This window comes from Danio rerio, chromosome 7, assembly GCF_052040795.2.
Source record: "Danio rerio strain M-AB ecotype USA chromosome 7, GRCz13ab, whole genome shotgun sequence".
In the NCBI taxonomy this organism is placed as follows: domain Eukaryota; kingdom Metazoa; phylum Chordata; class Actinopteri; order Cypriniformes; family Danionidae; genus Danio; species Danio rerio.
The window spans coordinates 18,597,280-18,619,819 of record NC_141027.1 but is presented as its reverse complement, the minus strand read 5'-3'; the positions used below and the strand labels follow the sequence as shown (position 1 = coordinate 18,619,819).

Here is a 22,540-nt window from a genome sequence, read left to right as displayed (position 1 = left end):
ATTTTTATTTGTACGTTATTTTTTATTTATTTATTGCACATTATTTTTCTATTTTCTATTTATTTATAATTTATTTATATTTTGCACATTATTTTTATATTTTTATTTATACATTTTTATTAATTTTTGCACATTGTTTTTATTTATTTTTTGCATATTATTTTTTATCTATTTATTTACTGCCCATTATTATTTTTAATTTATTTTAAATAATTCTTTCATTTTTGCCCATTATTTTTTATCAATTTTCTTTCTTTATTTTTCTTTCTTTATTTTTTTGCACAATTTTTTATTTGTTTATTTAGATTTATTTATTTTTTTGCACATATTTTTTATATTAATTTATTTTTTATATATTTATTGTTGCACATATTTTTTTATAAATTAAATAATTATTATTTATTTATTTTTGCACATGTTTATTTATTTTTGCACACATTCTTTTTGTTATATATATATATATATATATATATATATATATATATATATATATATTTTTTTTTTTTTTTATTTTTTTTTTTTTTTTTTTTTTTTTTTATATATACTTATTACATTTTTGTATATTATGTCAAATTCATGACTGACTGTTTCTTTTAATCGTGTAACTTAATAATTTTCCTGTTTCATTTGAGCAGGTAGGACTTCAGAAGAAGTTGTTAGGCGGTATCTTCAGAAAGTCCGCAACCCACCAGAGGAGGTAAACATACACGAGAAATGTGTGCTAAATTATTTTTCATTATTCAGATATATTGTAACAAAATAATTAAACACTTATTTTAATAACCTTTCATTCGCTATTAACTAATTCATTTCCTTATTATTTTTTTCCACTCTATCAATTCAAATGTGTTCTAGGACTGCACAATTTGCATGGAGTCTCTGTGTGGGCCGTCCGGCTATAAAGGACCAGGCGTGGGTGGTATTTCTCGGGCCGAGTCAGTGGGCCGTCTGTCTCAGTGCGGGCATCAGTACCACCTGCAGTGCCTGGTGGCCATGTACAACAACGGCAACAAGGACGGCAGCCTTCAGTGTCCCACCTGCAAGACCATATACGGTGTCAAAACCGGCAACCAGCCACCAGGCAAGATGGAGTACCACGTCATTCCACACTCGCTACCCGGACACCCCGACTGCAAAACCATTCGGATTATCTACAACATCCCCCCTGGCATTCAGGTATGAGCCATCAACACTAAAACCACTGCATTGTCTATTCATCTTGGCATTTGTACCACCTACATTGCATATTGCACTGCTGCAGTCTTATATAAGAGCATGAATGCATTATATAACAACAGTGTAGGTCTAAATGGCTCTGTGTGGGATTGTTTTAGGGTCCGGAGCATCCAAACCCCGGGAAACCCTTCACCGCTCGTGGATTTCCCAGACACTGCTACCTCCCTGACAGTGAGAAAGGCCGTCTGGTGAGTCTTTTATAAACACTGTTCACTTAGTTGTTATTATACTGCTCTTATTCATTTACCTAGTCCAATGTTGTCATTCAACCAGGGCAGGAACTATTTGAACTGACTAATTAAGCTATATTAACTATTTGCCCCCTGAATTAATTTTCGGAGGATTTTTCCCTCTTAGAGTTGGCATGGCAAACGTTTTTATGGCAAATTATGTTCATATCCTACTATATAGGTTAAGTTAGATTACTTTATTTATATCCGAGGGTAGATTTGGTATTCACCAGCAAGCAGTAGATAGACCGGCATCCATAATGACGTGATGAATAAAATATCCATTGTAGATAAATTGCACTCAAATTTATTTAAAATATTATCCCATAAACATTTAAAAAGAGAAGAGCAAACACAAAAAACTTAAAATGTTAAAACAAAGTGTTCCAAAACAAAACACACACACTCTAGTCTCCCATGCCAAACGCCCACTGCTGCTCGCTGCGTGCGTCCCCTATAAACTATATCCATTCAATTATACCTGTATCCAAAGGCAAAGGGCAGTACCTCCACATTTAGTTGAAACTGAGTTATGGCCTAAACTGGAGTTCTGTTGAGTCTTTTGACTTCTGGTTCATGGTACATTGATCATACAGCCTCCACATGCACTTTGAATCATTTCCGCACTATTTTCGTTTTCCACAAGGTTTCAATATTGAATCAGGCTGTTGTTTTATAAACTGAAAAGAAATGGACGATACAGAACAAGAGCAACAACAAACTATTGAGTCAAACGCAACCAACAATTTCATGTGTGAGAGGAATACACAGGCCATATTCACTTCTCTATTTGAAATGGGTACAAAGACATTTTTACAGCTTTTTTTATAGCGAGAGAAAAAAAGATCTAATGCATCATGCACTGATGTGTTAATGTGTGTGTGTATGTGCATACATCTGTATGTGGGATAAGTGGTGTTAACTTACAAGTTATTGTAGATCTATAATAGAGAAGTGAATTGCTGACACTGAATTCATCATCAGAGGCCTGTTGCACAACACAATTGCATGTTAAGTTGCAGGTTGACAAAACCAACAAATCCAACCTGGTTAAGATCATGTTAAGTGGTTTCGCATTGCTTGATAAAACACTCTTCTGTTTACCTCCTTTGTGATTAACTCTGGACAGCATGCAGATGAAATTGTGAAGCGTGCAGATTACAGTCAGCAATTCACTTCTCTGTTGAAGATTCTGATCAGAAACAAAATGAATTTAAGTACATTTACAATGCAGAAGAACACTGCTGGTCCAGAAAAAGTTTGAGAAAGCGACTTGAAGAATTATTATGATGTTAGTGCAAATCAGTCAACTGATTTAAATATTTTAGGTTCACAAACTGCCTGAAAGGCCTGATTATATTAAAGCAAATTTATATGTAAATATTTAAATACAGTTATTTACGGCCATTATTAATATTATTATATATTATATATTTACCAGTAAAATGTGTAATATAATTGATTAATTCTTATAATATAAATATATTATTAGTACCAAATTTGTTATTTTACTGAAAAAATGCTTTTGGTGTAAATTTGGAGCAAAAAAGATCAGAAATGTCAATTTTCTCAAAGCTGATTGGTCCGCAATCTCTAAACCAGAATTAAACATGAGCCAGAGCAGGTTAGGCGTGTAGCATACGTTGCCATGGTGATGCACAATCAAAACAAACCCACATTTTTCCAAGATGTCCTCGCTGCAGTCTGTATTACAATGACATACTGGACCAGGTCCAATACATAGTGGACATTATAACGCCCACTAAGGTAATAATGCCCATGCTACTGTGATGATTGGGGCAGGTGTAGAATATCGTCCATTACGTAATGGACCTGGGTGGGGTTGCACCAGCTATTTGTAAGTTTTTTCTTAAACTGGAGCATAAAGCCCACACTTGGGGCTTAGTAACTACTAGCTAGTTTGTCGCTAAATTTGTTCTTACTTCTGTTGCACCACATGTTGTTAAGACAAACCGTAGTTAGTAATTAGTGTAAAGTCGTGTAGTCGCATTGAATGATGTAATATCCAATGAAAAACATTTAAATCATTATACTGCTTTAAAACTAATGCATCTATATAGAACTGTCCTATAAAAATTAAGTGACTAATACATTTTTATAGTTCAGGAAATTACAGTCAGTCACTATAACAGACGACGCACATACCTGCATCGCGAGTCGTGACTGCACACGAAGTTTTCAAAACATTAAACTTGCATATTTTTTTATGTCCTACTCATGAAGAGAAAAGAGCAGGAAGAACTCCTTCATGAAGAAATTCTCATTTTAATGGATGGATACAATTAACACAAAACACCACTTTAACTTCCTCATATACCAAAAGAAAAGGAAATTGTGGCTGTGAGTAGAGGGAGATTATTCTCATTTTGATCACGAGCTTCTCAATGTAAACTAATCTCGTGGTCATCTCTTTTCTACCATTATACATGGGGGGAGGCTGCTGTAAATAGTTGGAATGTAGTGTTACTTTCAAACTAAGTTCAGTGGTGCAACACAAAAATATTTAGTAGTGTGACTTAGTGTCACTTTAGGTTACAACTAGGCTATGTTTTAACTTGCGCACTGATGGTGCAACCAGCCCCTGGTCCAGTACATCATTAGGCTGCGGACTGCAGCAAGGACAGTCTCCATTCTTGAACCCGAACCTTTTTTTTCCCCCATGCTTTGTTAAAGGTTTTGGTCTTTTATTCCTCTGTCATAGGTGTTGAAGCTGTTGCTGGTTGCCTGGGACCGCCGGCTGATCTTCTCGGTGGGCACATCCAGCACCACAGGCGAGACGGACACAGTCATTTGGAACGAGGTGCATCACAAAACCGAATTCGGCTCCAATCTGACGGGCCACGGTTACCCTGACTCGGGCCACCTGGATAACGTCCTGGAGGAGCTGCGGGCGCAGGGCATCACTGAGGAGGAGTGTCTGAGGGACTGAAAACCTTGAAAAGTCCAACCACAAAGACTGAATGTTTCTTTCTGTGTTAGTGTTGCCAAATCTGAATTCAATTCCCAGCTCTTGTTTCTCAAATGACGCTTTTGGAAATCAAGGACTCTAAAAGGTTTATAATTCATCATCCTCAATTATTATTATTCTTTTTTTTGTCAGTGATATTAGCCCTCCTATTGCTAAAGAAATCTGAGCCTGTCAGAAGTGGGCTGCGAGAGCTGTAATTAACAAACAATATTGCACTGTGCGCTATTGTGGTGGAGCCGTTCTCTCTTTGAAAAACTCGAAGGACCTGATAGAGTTCTCCCCACAGAAACCAGACTTGCTGCAGTGCAATTTTGTCGCTAGCGGGCCGCAGGCACGGAACAGTGTCTGCTCAACCATTTATTGTATTGTAGTTCTGTGAAGGATACGCAAAACAAAGGTACATCTGTGCATGTAGTTGTATCATGTGGCGCAGAGACGTTTATGTCCTTGGTGTAACCGAGGCGGCTAACTTTGAAGCTCCAGTTGCAGTTTTAGATGCCGGAACGTGAATGTTTACTGCCCCATAGTGGCACTTGTTAACATATACATTCCAGTAATAACCATGGTATTTATTTGACCACATAGTTTTTTCGAAATGTTTGCAGTATTTACATTAACCACTTATATTTGTACTTATTTTATTGTATCTTACGTTATTTTATATCGTCGAAACGAGAAACCTGTACTGTCATCGATTTTTGGGATGGAAACCAGTCTCTGTTTAGGGACGTTCAACTCAACCTGATTTGTTAATCAGTATTAAAAAAATATACATTGAGCCAAGGTGATTCTGGTGGCCAACAGAGGAACAACGCACAAATTTAGTGAAAATAAACTTTTTTTTTTTTGGGTGATTGGATTTGCCGTCGGAGATGAAGGCCCTTGTCCACACGAACATGGGTATTTTCAAAACCACACTTTTTTTCTACATTGTTTTGCTGTGTGTCCACACGAAAACGGAGTATCGAGTGAATAAATTCTAAACAGTCTGAAAACCATGGTTGAAGTTTTTTTCGCCTCATGACAGCATCCATGCTGTTTTCTCCTTTCTGATTGGCCAAGGTGACTGGGTTCACACCAAATGCGGAAGATGCAAATGAGGCAAAATTCTGCACATTCGTGGAAAACACAAGTATTTCGTGTCGTATGCCATTTGTGCAAATACTTAATTCTTTGTTTGTTTTGAACCCATCATAAGTGTTATTATCGCCCCCTGTTGGTTCGGCATGTCCATAACATTCTTCAATGTGCGTATTTTGCATTGTCATGTGGACAGTTTTTTTTTTATTTTTTTGGTGTTTGGATTTGCTGTCGGAAATGAAGGCCTTGTCCACACGAACACTGGTATTTTCAAAACCACACGAAAAAGGAGTATCAAGTGAATGAATTCGAAACTTTCTGAAAACTCCAACCAAGGTGAAGATTTTCCTAAACTCCAGCTACAGTGTGGTCGAAGTTTTGTTTCGCCTCATGATGGCGTCCATGCTTTTTTGCTCCTTGCTGATTGACCAAAGTGTCTGGGTTCACACCGAACGCGGAAGATGCAAATGAGGCAAAATTCCGCACATTCCTGGCAATTGCGTCGCATATTTCATGTCATTCACCCTTGAGGCGGTAATCCACCTCTGTTCTCATGTTTGCATTGATTTGTATGTGATTTGTGCAACTACTTAATTCTTCGTGTGTTGTGAATCAAGCATAAAAGTGTGATAGTTGCCCCCTGTTGGTGTGGCATAACGTTTTTTTTTTTAACAAAAGTGGGGAAAACTCCCATGTACGTGTGGACATGGCCTAAAAAGTTACGAACAGGGCGAAATCTGCGCGATAGTACTTTTAATATGATGTCATCTGTTTCGATTCTCCAAAATTGAAGTGGTCTGCCTTTAAAGTGGTTACTAACGTACCCTGTTGACAAATCCTGTGGACTAGCTCTCTCCGGTTGCCTTTCTGGTCGGTACGCGGTAGGTCTGTGATGGACCTGTTTACAAAGCTGTTGATGAAGCGTCTGCATGTATGTACATGCAAATGTGTAAGCTTACATTTATAGTTGATGTGCTGTATGTATGTGTTTTATGTACACAATTATTTTCGCCCTGCATCCAAAAGCATGTTGTGGAAGTAAATGAGTATTTCTTTTTCTTGTATCATTTTTTATAATATACTTTGAATTGGTTTAACTCTGTTTTTTTTTTCTTCTTATAAGCTATTAGGGTTTTTTCCACTGTGAAGTTTTTAATTTTCTTTTATTGCACTTGTATGATTTGATTTATTGTCCAGCCAAGTTCCTCATGATAGTTGCTATGGAGACAACAGTGAAAATGGCATCGCTGCCAGGACGAAAACTGTGAAGACAAAGAACGGAGCTAGGAGAACTAATGTTGCTGTATAATATAAAATGTACAAAACAACTCTTGCATATTAAATAGCTGCTGGAATACTGAATAAATATTAAAGGTACTCAAAAGGAAATGCTGGTTTGGGGTTGTTTCTATTTCCATAAAACACCTGGCTCCAGTTATTAGTTTGTTTATCTTTCCACTCGGACATTCTCTGGCATGTTATGTAGTTTTTAGTTCTGCCAATCAGACACGAAATATTTGAGTCTCACAGCAGGGGGCGATATTTCGCTAAAGATTTTATAATGTAAAATAAAGGGCATTACACACTCCCTGTACTGCAACACATTGTGGCATATGACTAATACCGTGCCAACATATGTAGTTGTTTAACAATAATTTAATATACACTATTGTAAATATTAAAGTTGCATAATGATTTTTCAAAATATGCAAAAATAGTATGCATTATTGTTTGTCAGTGCTGGAAGCCGACAGCCATTTTACATCAATAATCTCAAAATGTGCTAGTCAGAATCCATCAAGAAGGCAATAGGGTGGGCTTCTATCTCTCTCTCGAAATTAAAATTTTAACACAACACAAAATGAACAGACCATCTGTCCCCTCTCCTAAGACCAGGGCATTTCCTCTACAGGCAGATGATCCAGTCTGTTAATTAATGCTCTTTATGTTCTGTTACATAACCCTGGATCAGTATCAGGACTAATTCAAAGACCAGAGGGTTTGACATGAATCTGATAAGATAGATTTTGCTGCTGGCTACCAAGATTTTTAGCTTAATGCCAGCAAGAATTAGCTATGTTATATACATATATAAATGTTAAACTAATACATAGATAATTAAACATATCAATTATTGATTGATAAAATTTAGCTAGATAGTTGGATATAAATGTTAGATTGTTTAATGATGATAGCTTGCAAGCTAAACGTATAGCCTATATACAAACAGTACAGCTAGCTCAGTTTAATTATAGAGCTAGACAGAGTTATGGTTATCTATCTTTTCAGATAGATAGATAGATAGACAGACAGACAGACAGACAGACAGACAGACAGACAGACAGACAGACAGACAGACAGACAGACAGACAGACAGACAGACAGACAGACAGACAGACAGACAGACAGACAGACAGACAGACAGATAGATAGATAGATAGATAGATAGATAGATAGATAGATAGATAGATAGATAGAAAGAATTGTATTTAGAGTCCTAGACAGTAACACATTAGCAAGATAGATATACTTATATTTAGAGTGCTAGATAGCAACACACTAACTAGCAAGATAGATAAGAGTGCTAGATAGCAACACACTAACTAGCAAAATAGACAAGCTTGTATTTAGAGTCCTGATAGCAACACACTAAGTAGCAAGATAGATTTGAGTGCTAGATAGCAACATACTAACTAAGATAGATATACTTGTATTTAGTGTGCTAGATAGCAACACACTAACTAGCAAGATATATATTAATGCTAGATAGCAACACACTAACTAGCAATATTGATATACTTGTATTTAGAGTGCTAAATAGCAACACCCTAACTAGCAAGATAGATGCTTGTATTTAGAGTGCTAGATAGCAACAAATTATCTAGTAAGATAGATATACTTGTATTTAGAGTGTTAAATAGCAACACACTAACTAGCAATATAGATACTTGTATTTAGAGTGCTAGATAGCAATACTCTAACTAGCAAGATAGATATACTTGTATTTAGAGTGCTAAATAGCAACACACTAACTAGCAAGATAGATACTTGTATTTAGAGTGCTAGATAGCAACGCTCTAGCTAAGATAGATATACTTATATTTAGAGTGCTAGATAGCAAAACACCAACTAGCAAGATATATATACTTGTATTTAGAGTGCTAGATTGCAATACTCTAACTAGCAAGATAGATATACTTGTATTTAGAGAGCTAGATAGCAACTCTAGCAAGACAGATATACTTGTATTTAGAGTGCTAGATAGCAACACATTAACTAGCAAGATAGATATACTTGCATTTAGAGTGCTAGATAGCAACACACTAAGTAGCAAGATAGATTTGAGTGCTAGATAGCAACATACTAAGATAGATATACTTGTATTTAGTGTGCTAAATAGCAACACACTAACTAGCAATATTGATATACTTGTATTTAGAGTGCAAGATAGAACACAATAACTAGCAAGATAGATATACTTGTATTTAGAGAGCTAGATAGCAACTGTAACTAGCAAGATAGATATACTTGTATTTAGAGTGCTAGATAGCAACACACTAACAAGCAAGATAGATTTGAGTGCCAGATAGCAACATACTAACTAAGATAGATATACTTGTATTTAGAGTGCTAGATAGCAACACACTTAGTAGCAAGATAGATTTGAGTGCTAGATAGCAACATACTAAGATAGATATACTTGTATTTAGTGTGCTAGATAGCAACACACTAACTAGCAAGATAGATATGAGTGCTAGATAGCAACACACTAACTAGCAATATTGATATACTTGTATTTAGAGTGCTAAATATCAACTCCAACTAGCAAGATAGATATACTTGTATTTAGAGTGCTAGATAGCAACACACCAAGTAGCAAGATAGATATGAGTGCTAGATAGCAACACTAACTAGCAAGATAGATATGAGTGCTAGATAGCAACACTAACTAGCAAGATAGATATATTTGTAAAGTGCTAGATAGCAAGAAAGGCTCACTATCAAGATAGATAGACAAGACAGACAGACAGACAGACCGACCAACCACAAGTGTTATCTATCCAACTTTTTTCTTAGATATACAGAGCAGGCATTATGTTAGAATATTTCTGTCAAATTTTTTAATGTGTTCAAGTATTTAATGGTTATTAAGCCAAGCCGTCCTAGCCTGTTATGTTGATCTGTGCTCATCTCAGACAGGGTTGTCTCCAAATGAAGTGAAGTTGAATGTGAAGGTGATGACATCTAGACAGATGGACGAAGAGCATAATGCGGTTAACACTGAGTTAGCCACAAAGAAGCATGCACCGTGTGTCATCTCAGCTGGTAATCTGTCAAAGGGAGCACACGATAACCCTGCCCCCCAAATGACTACCCCCAATGCTCCGTCCGAGACCCCTGTAGTGATAGGAGATGTAATCTGAAACACTTGGGTGGAGTCAGGCTAGAGGGCGAATGCACTGTGATACCAAAAGGCTCAGGGAAAGAAGGGGTAATTATGCTATTCTAAACAAGTCTCATGAATGTACATGCTTTAAAAATCTCTTTAGGAACTTGTGACTGACTTGAATAAGGAATTGGTCTGCTTGCTAATGTTTGGATCTGACATACAAACAGCAGTTTTGGCTCATTTGATCAATAATCCTCTTGCTTTGAAGGAGTTGTGTTCGGTGCAGAGGCACTTTCTCTGCAACATCAGTTTAGCTCCTTCTCTATTAAAAGCTTTTAAGCTCATAAACGCTTGACTAAGTGGTCTGGAGAGAGCCCAGTTGCCAAGGCAACAGCTCAGTCTGCCGCTTTCAGTCCCCAGAGGAGTCGTATTTCACATGCAGATTTTCTGCCTGCCCGACCCACTTTGTTGGCTTTCAGCTAAAAGCTTTTTGCTGCATACTGACAGAGACAAAAGAGTAGAGGAGAAGGGGATGGGTTTGGCTAGAAGAGGAGGGCCTTCGCTGGCTGTTGCCAGGGTAACTTGACATCATGCTGACGAACTTCCCCTTTTAAAAGCTTTTAAAGCGATTGCTCCAGCCCTCCAGGTTCCATTTTGAGGCCTCTTAACTATAAGCATGGGGGGAAGGGCAGCAGAGGCCTGTCTCTCGCACACACAAGCACATGCTTGAGAAAGCAAAGTAAGGCCAGGAAATCAGACTGCACTGAGAAAGAACCAAGCTTAAATCATAAACCCGAACGAAAGGTACACGGTCTGTAGATAAAATGGCCTCTGAGGACCTCTGCTTTAGTTACACTGTGCCGGGCTCCAACGAGAAGCACAGGAGGGCTCGTAACTGGACGGACTCCGAGATGAAAGCTCTTGTGTACATCTGGGAAGAGTATGTGACAGAGCTAAAGAAAGCTAAGCGCAATGCTAAGATCTACGAGACCATGGCTAAGCAACTTTACGAATTAACTGGGGAACAGCGACACAGAGAGGAGATCAAGATGAAGATTACCAACATGACCTTCCAATTCAGGCAAGTATCTATCAATCTATCTATCTATCTATCTATCTATCTATCTATCTATCTATCTATCTATCTATCTATCTATCTATCTATCTATCTATCTATCTATCTATCTATCTATCTATCTATCTATCTATCTATCAATACTTTTCAATAACCTTATAACTACATTAGTGGTAATTTTATAAGTCTTTCAAAGCTCCCTATTGGCTGTGATGCGGATGCACGCATTTAACGCATGCGCAGTACAGTTTTTAATCTCGCATGCTGTTTGTTCAGGACAGAAAAACCGAGCGGCATATTTACTGATTACGTAAATGACGTCACGCGCACTCGCGCAGCACCCACCGCAGCCTGTTTTCAGTTTCTATTACCATTCATCTCTTTTCGGCTTAGTCCCTTTAGTTTCTATTATTATAAACCATTTTAAAACAAGCAGTGTAGGCTACCAGCTACACAAGTCGATTCAAACAGCAGCAAAAGACATAAAACAGAATCAAACACTTCCCAGAACCAAGATGATACAAAAGCCACCTGGATCAGTTTTGTTGTCACATCCATAGTGGTGGATGAACGTTCTTTTATTTACCCAAAGTATGTGTACACAATATATCATATATGTACACAAATACCTGAGAGTAAATACACGTTTTAGTTTGTGGACTATGTGGCTGTTAAGTGAGTAACATTACAGTTCATATTTCCAGTTTGGCAGCTAAATGTTATTAAATATTAGAGAATGTGATTGTACTTATAACAGTTTATGATTATAAACACGCTTTTTTGTGTGTGTAGATCTGTAAAAACATTAAGCAAAAATGACAACCCTATAATTTATATTTTTTATATCCGTATCATAAAAGATTCTTGAAACAATTATTGATAAAAGTAGTTTAGAATAATCATTTGATTATTACTTATTCCTTTATGTATTTTAAATGTGATTTATTTTAAGGAACCAACCTTTTAGGAACTTTATGAGGCATTTTAAGCTAAATTTTTTAATTAATATTATTATTACTGGGACATCCTTGTCAACTTTAAGGAATAACTTATGGTGCTATTTAAAATAAGTTGACTTTTATTTAGTTATATGAAGGATATAAATAATTCATATTCCAGTAAACAAAACAGTAACAAACTGCAGAATACAGCTTTTAAATGCTTAGGTTTAATCAAAAGTTGTGAAAATAATTCATTCATTTTCTTTTCGGCTTAGTTTCTGCTTTATTAATCAGGGGTCACCACAGCGGAATGAACCGCCAACTGATCCAGCTTATGTTTTACGCAGCGGATGCCCTTCCAGCATCCAATTTAGCACATTCAATTCACCTTTCTTTGGACTGTGGGACAAACTAGAGCACCCGGAGGAAATTCACACGAACACGGGGGAGAACATGCAAACTCCACACAGAAATGCCAACTGACCCAGCCGGGGCTCAAACCTTCTTGCTGTGAGGCGATCGTGCTACTTTCTGCACTACCGTTACACAATTTTTTGTGTGCAGATTAATGTAGCAGTCTACCATTTCTGATCTCTTAAGCTATAGTTTATTATAATAGATGCTTATACATTATAAAACAGTGTGCATAAATACTTTAACATCACCCTTTTTTAACAGGAAGCTGAAGTACACAGCAAATGGTGGGAGTTCTACACCTGATTGGCCGTACTACAAATCTATTGAAAGGATTTTGTCAAAGGTGCCAGATCATGGCCATATGAGCCCACCAAACCTCTCATCGTCTGGCCCCTCGACCTCTCAGCACGACCCTGCTGTGCCCCAGTCTGCTCCACCAAGCGGGTTTTTGCCAGAGTACACTGGATCCTCAGAGGAGAGAGATATGAATGATGAGGATGACGGCCTGACAGACAACTCTGCAAGTTCTTTTGAGACCAGGTAACATGTTTGATCACTTCACAGAACAATGAAAAAGAAAGCGTACTCAATATTTATTCAGCCTGAAGTGGTTTCAAACCTTTTTGAGTTTCTTTTTTTCTGTTGAACACAAATGAAGTTACTTTGAAAAATTTTAGAAACCTTTAACTATTGATTTCCATAGTATGAAAAACAAATACTACAGAAGTCAATGGTTACTGGTTTTTAGCATTTTTCAAAATAACTTATTTTGAGTTATTTAGAAAAATGCTAAAAGCTTGTTACCTTTGACTTCCATTGTATTTGTTTTTCATACCATGGAAGTCAATAGTAACCGGTTTTCAGTATTTTTCAAAATAACTTATTTTGCGTTCAAAAAAAAAAAAAAATGCTGAAAAACATTAACCATTGACTTTCATAGTGTTTGTTTTTCAAACTATGGTATTCAATGGTTACAGATTTTCAAAATTTTTCAAAATAACTTCTTTTGCGTTCAATAGAAGAATCTTTAAAAAAAGTTATTTAGGAAAAATGCTGAAAACCTGTAACCATTGACTTTTACAATATTTGTTTTTCATACTATGAAAGACAATGGTTACAGGTTTTCAGCACTTTTCAAAATAACTTCTTTTGCGTTCAACAGAAGAAAAAATCTTTAAAAAATAAGTTATTTCAAAAAATGCTGAAAACCGGTAACCATTGACTTCCATTGTATTGGTTTTTCATATGGAAGTCAAGGGTTACAGATTTTAGCATTTTTCATATTAACTCCTTTTGCATTCAACAGAAGAAAACAATCTTTAAAAAAAAAGTTATTTAGAAAAATGCTAAAAAACGGTAACCATTGACTTCCATGGTATTTGTTTTTAATACTATGGAAGTCAATGGTTACGCATTTTTGAAAATAACTTCTTTTGCATTCAACAGAAGAAGGAAATCATTAAAAAAAAGTCATTTAGAAAAATGCTGAAAACCTGTAACCACTGATTTCTATAGTATGTGCTTATCATAATAAGGAAGTCAATGGTTACAGGTTTTCAGCATTTTTTAAAATAACTTCTTTTGCGTTTAACAGAATAAAAAAATCTTTAAAAAAAGTTATTTAGGATAATGCCTTAAACCTGTAACCATTGTCTTCCATAGTATTTTTTTTTTACACTATGGAAGTCAATGGTTACAGGTTTTCAGCATTTTTCAAAATAACTTCTTATGTGTGTTCAACAGAAGAAAGGAATCTTTGAAAAATAAGTCATTTATAAAAATGCTGAAAACCTGTAACGATTGGCATTCATAGTATTTATTTTTCATACTATGGAAGATTACAGGTTTTCAGCACTTTTCTAAATACCTTTTTTTAAGGATTTTTCTGCTGTTAAACGCAAAATAAGTTATTTTGAAAAATAATGAAAAACAGTAACTATTGACTTCTATATTATTAGTTTTTCATACTATGGAAGCCAGTGGTTACAGTTTTCTAACATTTCTCAAAATAGCTTCTTCTGTGTTCTACAGATGAAAGAAACTCAAACATGTTTGTAACAAGTGAAGGGTGAGTAAATGGTAACTCATTTTTCAGTTTTGGGTGAACTATCCCTTTAACTTCATGCCTGTCCGTTTACAGGTCACAGCCACATAAGCGGAGAAGGCTTTCGCATGTGTCACTACGGCGAAAGAAGCTGCGTGTCCTGGATGCAATGCTGAAGGAACAACGCAGGATTAGCCATGCTGTCGAAGAGGCATGTCATGAAGTTCGCCGCGTTATGCATCAGCAGAACTTCCTGCAAGTGCAGAGCCTCCAGCTTCAGGAGCGAATGATGAACCTCTTGGAAAAAATGATTCCAGCACAATCTGCTCCTTCTTGGCCAAACCCAGCTTCTGCTAAGGGTTTAGGAACACCCACGCCTGAGTGACAAGAACTCAAAGATAAGGACCTTTGCAGAGGAAGTGTTGCCATGTTATCCAAGCATAAAAGCTGTAACCAACTAGTTAGCGGTATATTACTGACATATTTAAGCGCTGTTAAGTCTTCTATGATGAATTTCCAAAATATGTGGCAGATGTAACCCACACAAGCACATTTTTGAACAAATGAGTAGTTATCCACATTGATTTAATCTGACTTGAAATATATTTCTTTGTGCATTAGAATTTAAAAAAAGATCGTAATGTGACACTAAAAGTGTGTCTAAATCAATGTGTTAGTCTCAGATCCAGGTGAACTTCAACAGAAATTGCACATCATTCATGGTTGAGAGACATCTGACAGATTTCAGATCTCTTTTAAGACATTCTGTGAGAGGATGCAGTGTTGAAGTAAACAGCAGAAGGACTGAGGTCAGGTCAGCTAAGGCTGACAGATAATGCCGAATGGTTGGTGATAATGGAAACTGGATTAAGTTGACAAGGATTCAAAATGGAAGAGGACAATGTTTGTTTAGTTAATGCCATTAGTTCAATGTTTACGGTACACTGTTAAAGCATATAGCACAATTTAACATGTTACGGAATGCGATTGTTTTGGTTGATGTTTATAGGATTATGGGTCAACAACATGACAGTCATGTTTAGCTTAGATCTGTTAGAATATACCCAAATATAGAAAATAAATCAACACTTAGTTTGTGTTATATTTATGTTATAGATATATTTTTTAACATTTATTTTTCAAGAATTGGAGAATATTTTTTTCTATCTATCTATCTATCTATCTATCTATCTATCTATCTATCTATCTATCTATCTGTCTGTCTGTCTGTCTGTCTGTCTGTCTGTCTGTCTGTCTGTCTGTCTGTCTGTCTGTCTGTCTGTCTGTCTGTCTGTCTGTCTGTCTGTCTGTCTGTCTGTCTATCTATCTATCTATCTATCTATCTATCTATCTATCTATCTATCTATCTATCTATCTATCTATCTATCTATCTATCTATCTATCTATCAAAAGAAAGCACCAGAAGGACAGAGATGTCAGGTCAGCTAAGGACATGATTATGTCAAGTGTTTGGTAATAATGGAAATTTAATGGAATATACAGTGCTCAGCATAATTGAGAATTAAGTACACCACATTTTGACAAATATTCCAAATGAATATTTGTATCCATTTCTCAGTGAATATAGGCAATTTATTTTGATGCATTTAAGCAAAACAGATTTTTTAGACAAATATATATATTAAAATAATATTTTAATCAAAAAACATATATAGAAATTGAAAGATAATACAATTAAATTCAAGCAAAATATTGCAAAAAAGAATTACAACCTACAAAATGTCAACTCAATTTTTACATTTTTTTTTGCTTCTCTTGATCTTTCCTCTTTTTAATTGTGTTTAATATTTTTCTATAACATATAAATTTAGGTGTACCTGTTTTTGGACCGTTATCGTAAGTTATTTTGTTAGATTAGCTCCAGATTTGGCTTCAGTACTGACTAATCTAATGTATATGCACACATATAATATTGTACAGCTTCCTATTAACATTATTAATTTAAAAGACAGATTTGTGAGGGGTGCACTTATATGCTGAGCACTGTAGGTATAAATCTATATTTGTCTGGCTAAAATAGCATAACTTATTCTTACTATTTCTTTATGCCACAGAGAATGAGATCATTTTTACAAACCTGGCTCATGAATTATAAACTTTTAAAAATATTTTAGTTTTATCATTTCAGGACAGAAGATCGAGCCTGACTGGCACCCAAACATTATAATGGCTAATGCATCACCACATGCTCTTTTAATTCTTCTTAATGTGCAGACAAGATAGTTAATCCTTTCTGCCATGCTCAAACGTGCTTGTGCACGTGGTAATAAATAGCAATAAAAGGAGAACAAACATGATTTTTTAAAAATTAATTAGAAGAAGCTGTATAATATTATATTGAATATAGTAAAAGAGAACAGTTATTTTACACAATATCCACATTAGATGAACAGGATTAAAGCAAAACCCAAAAATTTATAAAAAAAAAATTCGGCTTAGTCCCTTTATTAATTAATTGTCACCACAGCGGAATGAACTGCCAACTTATCCAGTATGTTTTTTTACACAGCGGATGCCCTTCCAGCTGCAACCCATCACTGGGAACCAAAAAGTTCAGTACTTAAAATAATAATAATAATTATAATAATAATGCAATAAAAAATACATAAAAAATCAAGTACTATGAAAGATTTCATCATATTTACTAAAGAAAGAAGCATTTTTCTTATTATCAATAATTCTAAGTGAATTAATGAATTGTTCTAGGTCTTTTTTTATTTTAAGAAACCTGTTTGTAAAAGTAAAAATTTCGAGCAAGTATAAGAACAGACATTAGTTTCAACCACCCACTCTTTTCCTTCTCTCCGTCTGCGATGAACTGACCTGCTGTCAGTCGTCCTGAACGGTGCCTGTTGATAAGAGGAAAGGCGTTAGTGCTCATTGACCTGACTGGGTGTGGTGACATGAATAGTAAACGAAATTTTAAAAAATGCCCTGCAGCCCTTAAGCTATACTCGAGTGTCAAATATGTGTCAAAGTACTGTATTTCAGGAAAAAAAAAAACTGAATGTATCTTTGAGAGCGCAGTGTCCACGCAATACCTGCATACAGTTTTATAACTTAATACTTAATATGTCTAATGTTGTTTTTAACACATGGTCGTACTTACTGTCCCAAAATTCTCGTCTACTCTTAGGTGAACCCAATCAAAAGTACTAAAAATAGTAATAAACTGTAAACAATACCCTAAAAACAGCATGATTTTAGCAACCGCCAATGAGAGCGCTGTAAATATTTGAATATCAAACATGATTGACGCGGGCTTTAACCAATGAGAGAGCTTGCTTCAGTTTGCAAACGTTACGCTGTCATAGCGACAGGGAGAATGACGCTTTGTATTCCCAACAATAGTGAATGGCAGTGGTTTAAGTGCGTCGCGCGAACGGAGTTCAGAAATAAACGATGAAAAACTTTGGGATTTAAAGGACTGCAGGTAAGCACCGGTGTATGTGTTAATTCTTAACGAATACGTCAAAGTTGAGAGAAAGAAGTGAGCGTGGAACTCAAGTTTGTTTACATGAATGAAAAGCTTGAATGAAAAGTGTTGGGCATGTGACATCTGAGAGCTGTTTGGATGGCGATACCTTTGTATCTAAGTTACCTTTCTTTTTAAAACAATCCATATCTTTCTTCCTAAACACGTGAAGAAATTTGATTAAAGCAACTTAAAATACCATAATATATTAACATTTTAATAACCTTTGTGTTTACTTGGGTTGTCTTGCGGTTTGATCAAAAATGTGGTGAATTTGTAACAAAAGGAAAACAATTCCTTATAAGTGATTTCATAATAGTAATATTTGTGAGAATCAAGTTATGTCACATAAATATTGGTTGTGTATTATATGCAGTTGTTTATATGTAATGATATTTGTAAATATTAATTATAAATAAAGTATATATATATATATATATATATATATATATATATATATATATATATATATATATATATATATAAAATGCAGTTTATATGTGATCATATTTGTATAAATGGAACGAAATAAGATAACATTTTTTTCTAGATATCTTAGGTATGGGTCTGAGTGAATGAAATGTTAATATTTCCTTTATTCTAAAAAGTTCAGATATTTTCTTCAACTTTTAAACAAAATGTATTTTCATTAATTCATAAAGTGATTGGTCAGAACAATAATTTTTTTAATTTGTTGAGATTGTAAATCAGGCGTTTCCACTAAGTATTTCTTTCACAAGTCTTCTGAACTTTTTCTTTTTTAAAACAATCCATATTTTTAAACATTTGAACAAATGTGTTAAAAAGCTACTTAAAATATCCTAATATATAAACATTGTAATAAACTTGTATGTTTACTTGGGCTATCATGCGTTTTGACAAAATATGTGGTGAATTTTTAAAAATGTGAAAAGAATTAATAAGAAGTTATTTCATAATAGTAATATTTATGAGAATATTGTTATTTCATATATAATATTGGTTATGGTCATATATAATATTGGTACATGCATTTAAATATGTAATGATATGTTTAAATAATTTTAAATAGAGTATAAATATGCATATTTATATAAATAGCAAATAGCAAATAGCAATATCACAGTAATACATCATCACACTCCATATATAATGCTATTCAAAGAAATAAGATAATTTTTTTATGGATTTATTAGGTATGGGTTTGAATGAAATGTAAATCTTTGATTATTCTAGAAAGGTCGGATATTTTTTAAAAATTTTAAATAAATGTATTGTCCTTTATTAATAAAGTGACAATTGGTTAGAATTATAAATGTTTCAATTTGTTAAGATTCTAAACCAGGGGTTTCCATCAAGTATTACAACTTTTCTGAATATAAAGCAACTGATATTGTTTATTGCTGTCAGATGTTTTTTTAAATATTTTGTGCAACATTTTTTTAATAAATACCATGAGTGGTTTACACAATTAAAGAAAAATTATCTTTACCCAAGCACATAACAATAATTTACATAGTATTCTTATAGAATTTGTATATATTCTTATATAGTTTGCATAAATATAAAAATAAAAATAGTCATTTTTTAACACAGTTTTTACCGATTCTACTCCAAATAATAGAAATATAAGAAGCCAGGTGTGGTGCTCTTTTAGAGCAATCTTTAATGTCTAGTGTGGGTTTGTCATGTCTCTGTTATCACTTTGTCTATGTTTGCTTTCATAATATCTACTCAAACAAATGAAAAGTCTCATCTTCTAACCTTTGTCACTTTTCTCCCCTTAGGTCTGACCCTTAGCAGCACAGCAAGATGATCTTCCCTGGATAGAATTTTATCTGAACGAAACTACTATACAAGTAGAAAATTCTACTATTACCAGGATCAGAGTGAGAGTTGTCAAGCAACCTGACTCAACAATGAGGCTTTTGGACCGTCCCATCAGCCCGGCGGTCCGCAGGGTGGAAATGGAGCGTGGCAGAGCTGGCTATGGATTCACCATTGCCGGTCAAGCACCATGTGTTCTCAGAGGAATAATAAAAGGGAGTCCGGCGCACAGTGTAGGACTACTACCTGGGGATCGTGTCTTGCGTGTAAATGACACAGATGTGTCTGAAGCATCACATGATGTTGTGGTGAAGTTGATCGGTACTTCATCAAAGTCACTGTGTTTGCTGGTCACATCAGGTGATCGACCACCCATGGCCTGCTGCTCCAGTGACGAGGAACTGGGTTGTCAGAATAAGAGTAAACGTCCGTGGCTCAATCCTGGAATAAAGGACCCTTTCCCAGGTAAACTTGATGGCAGGGATTTGAAGGAACCAATTCTTCAGTCGGTTGGAAGTTTTGATACCGTCTTTGAGATCTCAGATCAGGGCACCATGACCCCACATCAGGAGAAGCAGAAAAAACAAAGACCTTTGTCTGAACCAGATGTGTCTTACTGGTTGCAGCAGCAGCAGAGATCCAAAGGGAATGTCGATATTCTTTCACAGGATGAAACATCTCGAGTAGTGAGTGAGGATTCTGTGTTTTCAGACCTTCAGAGTCAGAATGACCTTGCATCTGACTCCAGCATCCTGAACGTTGCAATGATTGTCGGATACATTAATTCCATGGAACTGGAGCTAGTAATGTCACAAACTGAGGAGGATGCATTGCAGGTCATCCGGCAATGCATTAGTAAGATTGGTATTGAGCAGAAGACTCATTCGCTGGTCTTAATGAAGGTTAAATGCAACTGTGTTCAACTTTGCGATGACCGAGATGTTGTTCTTGCATCTTACCCAGCAGAAAACCTGGCTCTTTGCGTAATTTGCACAGAAGACAGCAGGTTCTTTGGCCTTGTCTCGATTGATTCAACCAAAAATATAGACACCGGGAGGCAGACAAGTACCTTGAAGACATTATGTCATGTTTTTTTCATAGACCCAGAGCTTTATGAACACAAGGAGCACCAAAGCATCATCGGACACTTTGGGATTCCCTGCACCCCAGATCCAGACACTCAAAGCTGTTTGGAGTTTCCTCAAACCCCCCACTCCATTTCACACTTCATATCCGTCCTCTATGCAGACATGGGAGATTACATTGAAAAACTAAGACTTAAACTTGACAGTGAGAATCCTGACGAAGGATCCCAAAATGCACGGAACAGCGGCAGTGGCAGCGGCAGTGATAGCGGGATTGGAAATGCTTCACCAGAGGAAAGAGACAGTCTCATTGGTCAGTGGAGCTTCACATCTCCAAACATTTGCAATCCACCACCACCATATTATTCCCAGCACAGGAATAGTACATTCCTCAAACCAGAGTGCAGATGCCTTCTTTCTGAGCCACTAACAGGATCCGCTCAACCTGCGACTCCATCAGGTGTCCCAGCCGGGGCGGACGGTTCAGCGTTTACTCCTGTTCCTCTCAGTAAGCAATCTAACTTGCCTCCAAAACAAAGAGCCGGTCAACGAAGACCTTCCATTGGCTTAAAGGCTCGCTGGCAGAAATCTCGCCCCAACAGCATTGAGTGCTTAGTGGAAGGGGACAACGATGATCCCAAAAGTAAATGCAGTACCCTTCCACCTGCAATGGAGCAAATCCCTACTCTGAGATACAAACCTTTAGAACATACTCAGAGAATAAACTTCACCCCGCAGCTTGAGCTGACATCCAGGTTCTTCAGCAGTGCAGCTAAGCAGAAGGATGGAGAAAACAAGGTCAGAAAGAAAATCTCTTATGACTTAATTTCTGAATCTGAACTGGTATTTAGGTGTCGATACATGGACTTTTAGTTTTCGCTTGCAGGTTTAATATTTTGGGCTGTAGTGGGTCTGTGCAGGCATATTTTACTCATAGTTTTTAGGTGAAAATTTAAGTGTCTAAAAGACATTTAAAAGACATCTAAACATAGATTTCCTTGCTAAACAAGGTTAAATTTGGGCTTCAATTGAATAGACATCTATGAATAGCCTGAAACTAAACTAGTCATTTTAGATTTACTCTTAGACATCTACTAGATTGACAGCCCAAATTTGGCCTTGTTTTAGCCAAACTGTCTATGTTAAGATGTCTAATAGATGTATATTAAGCACAAAATTGCTTGGTAAATTGTTCAATATTCCCTCCTCCCAAACCCCCATCAATGCTAGGGTGTTTTTAGGTGTTTGCTGGAATGTTGCTAGGTGTTTAGTATAATAGCATTAACTTTAAGTATGAGTATTAGTAATTATGATGCTTGCCTTAGTAAAAACTAAATAGCTTTAAAATACAGTACAATTATCTTTTTATTTATGCATTTATTTTTAGCTTTTATCCAGTTTTGTTTTGGAAAAATCTACTTGTTTTACTTCGTTAAGTATATGTTAGCATTGTAATGTCAATCAAAAAGACAATCTTTAGCTGTCAGTCACAAGGTCAGTGTTAAGGCAGGTTTATTGCCACCATGCTAAGTTAAAGGGCTTAATACAATGAGCCACAGAACAGATGGTGCTGCAAGTATCAGGCACAGCAGATGGAGCTATTGGGTTGATTAGTGCAGTTCAATATGATTACACCGGATGGATCAGCTTTAGCTTTGTTAACAATGTTGGGAGTCACCTAGCAACAATTTGTCAGCCATGTAATGGAACAGAAGAATATTATTTGAGATGAGTTATTGCTGGGTCATCTG

General features: G+C 35.8%; 3 protein-coding genes across 9 annotated transcripts in view; all 3 read left to right on the top strand.

Moving 5' to 3' along the window:
• Positions 1-6,924, top strand: part of dtx4a (deltex 4, E3 ubiquitin ligase a) — a 58,977-nt gene extending 52,053 nt beyond the window's left edge. For 2 of the 3 annotated variants that reach the window (XM_087259829.1, XM_087259830.1), the window contains 4 exons: positions 636-697; positions 856-1,176; positions 1,335-1,424; positions 4,189-6,924. In XM_087259829.1, coding sequence (XP_087115955.1) covers positions 636-697; positions 856-1,176; positions 1,335-1,424; positions 4,189-4,416 — 701 coding nt within the window. In that variant the 3' untranslated portion in view covers positions 4,417-6,924. 3 annotated transcript variants of the gene reach the window in all.
• A 3,652-nt stretch (positions 6,925-10,576) lies between these two features.
• Positions 10,577-15,515, top strand: msantd1 (Myb/SANT-like DNA-binding domain containing 1). 2 transcript variants are annotated; one of them, NM_001327848.2, is given in 3 exon segments: positions 10,577-11,006; positions 12,620-12,898; positions 14,499-15,515. In NM_001327848.2, coding segments are annotated over 3 exon segments (825 nt in total). In that variant the 5' UTR covers positions 10,577-10,749; the 3' UTR covers positions 14,788-15,515.
• A 2,238-nt stretch (positions 15,516-17,753) lies between these two features.
• rgs12a (regulator of G protein signaling 12a) overlaps positions 17,754-22,540 on the top strand; it is a 72,938-nt gene continuing 68,151 nt past the window's right edge. For all 4 annotated transcript variants that reach the window (XM_087260679.1, XM_087260678.1, XM_087260677.1 and 1 more), the window contains exons 1-2: positions 17,754-17,856; positions 19,665-21,587. In XM_087260679.1, coding sequence (XP_087116805.1) covers positions 19,797-21,587 — 1,791 coding nt within the window. In that variant the 5' untranslated portion in view covers positions 17,754-17,856; positions 19,665-19,796. The remainder of the gene's footprint in view (positions 17,857-19,664; positions 21,588-22,540) is intronic.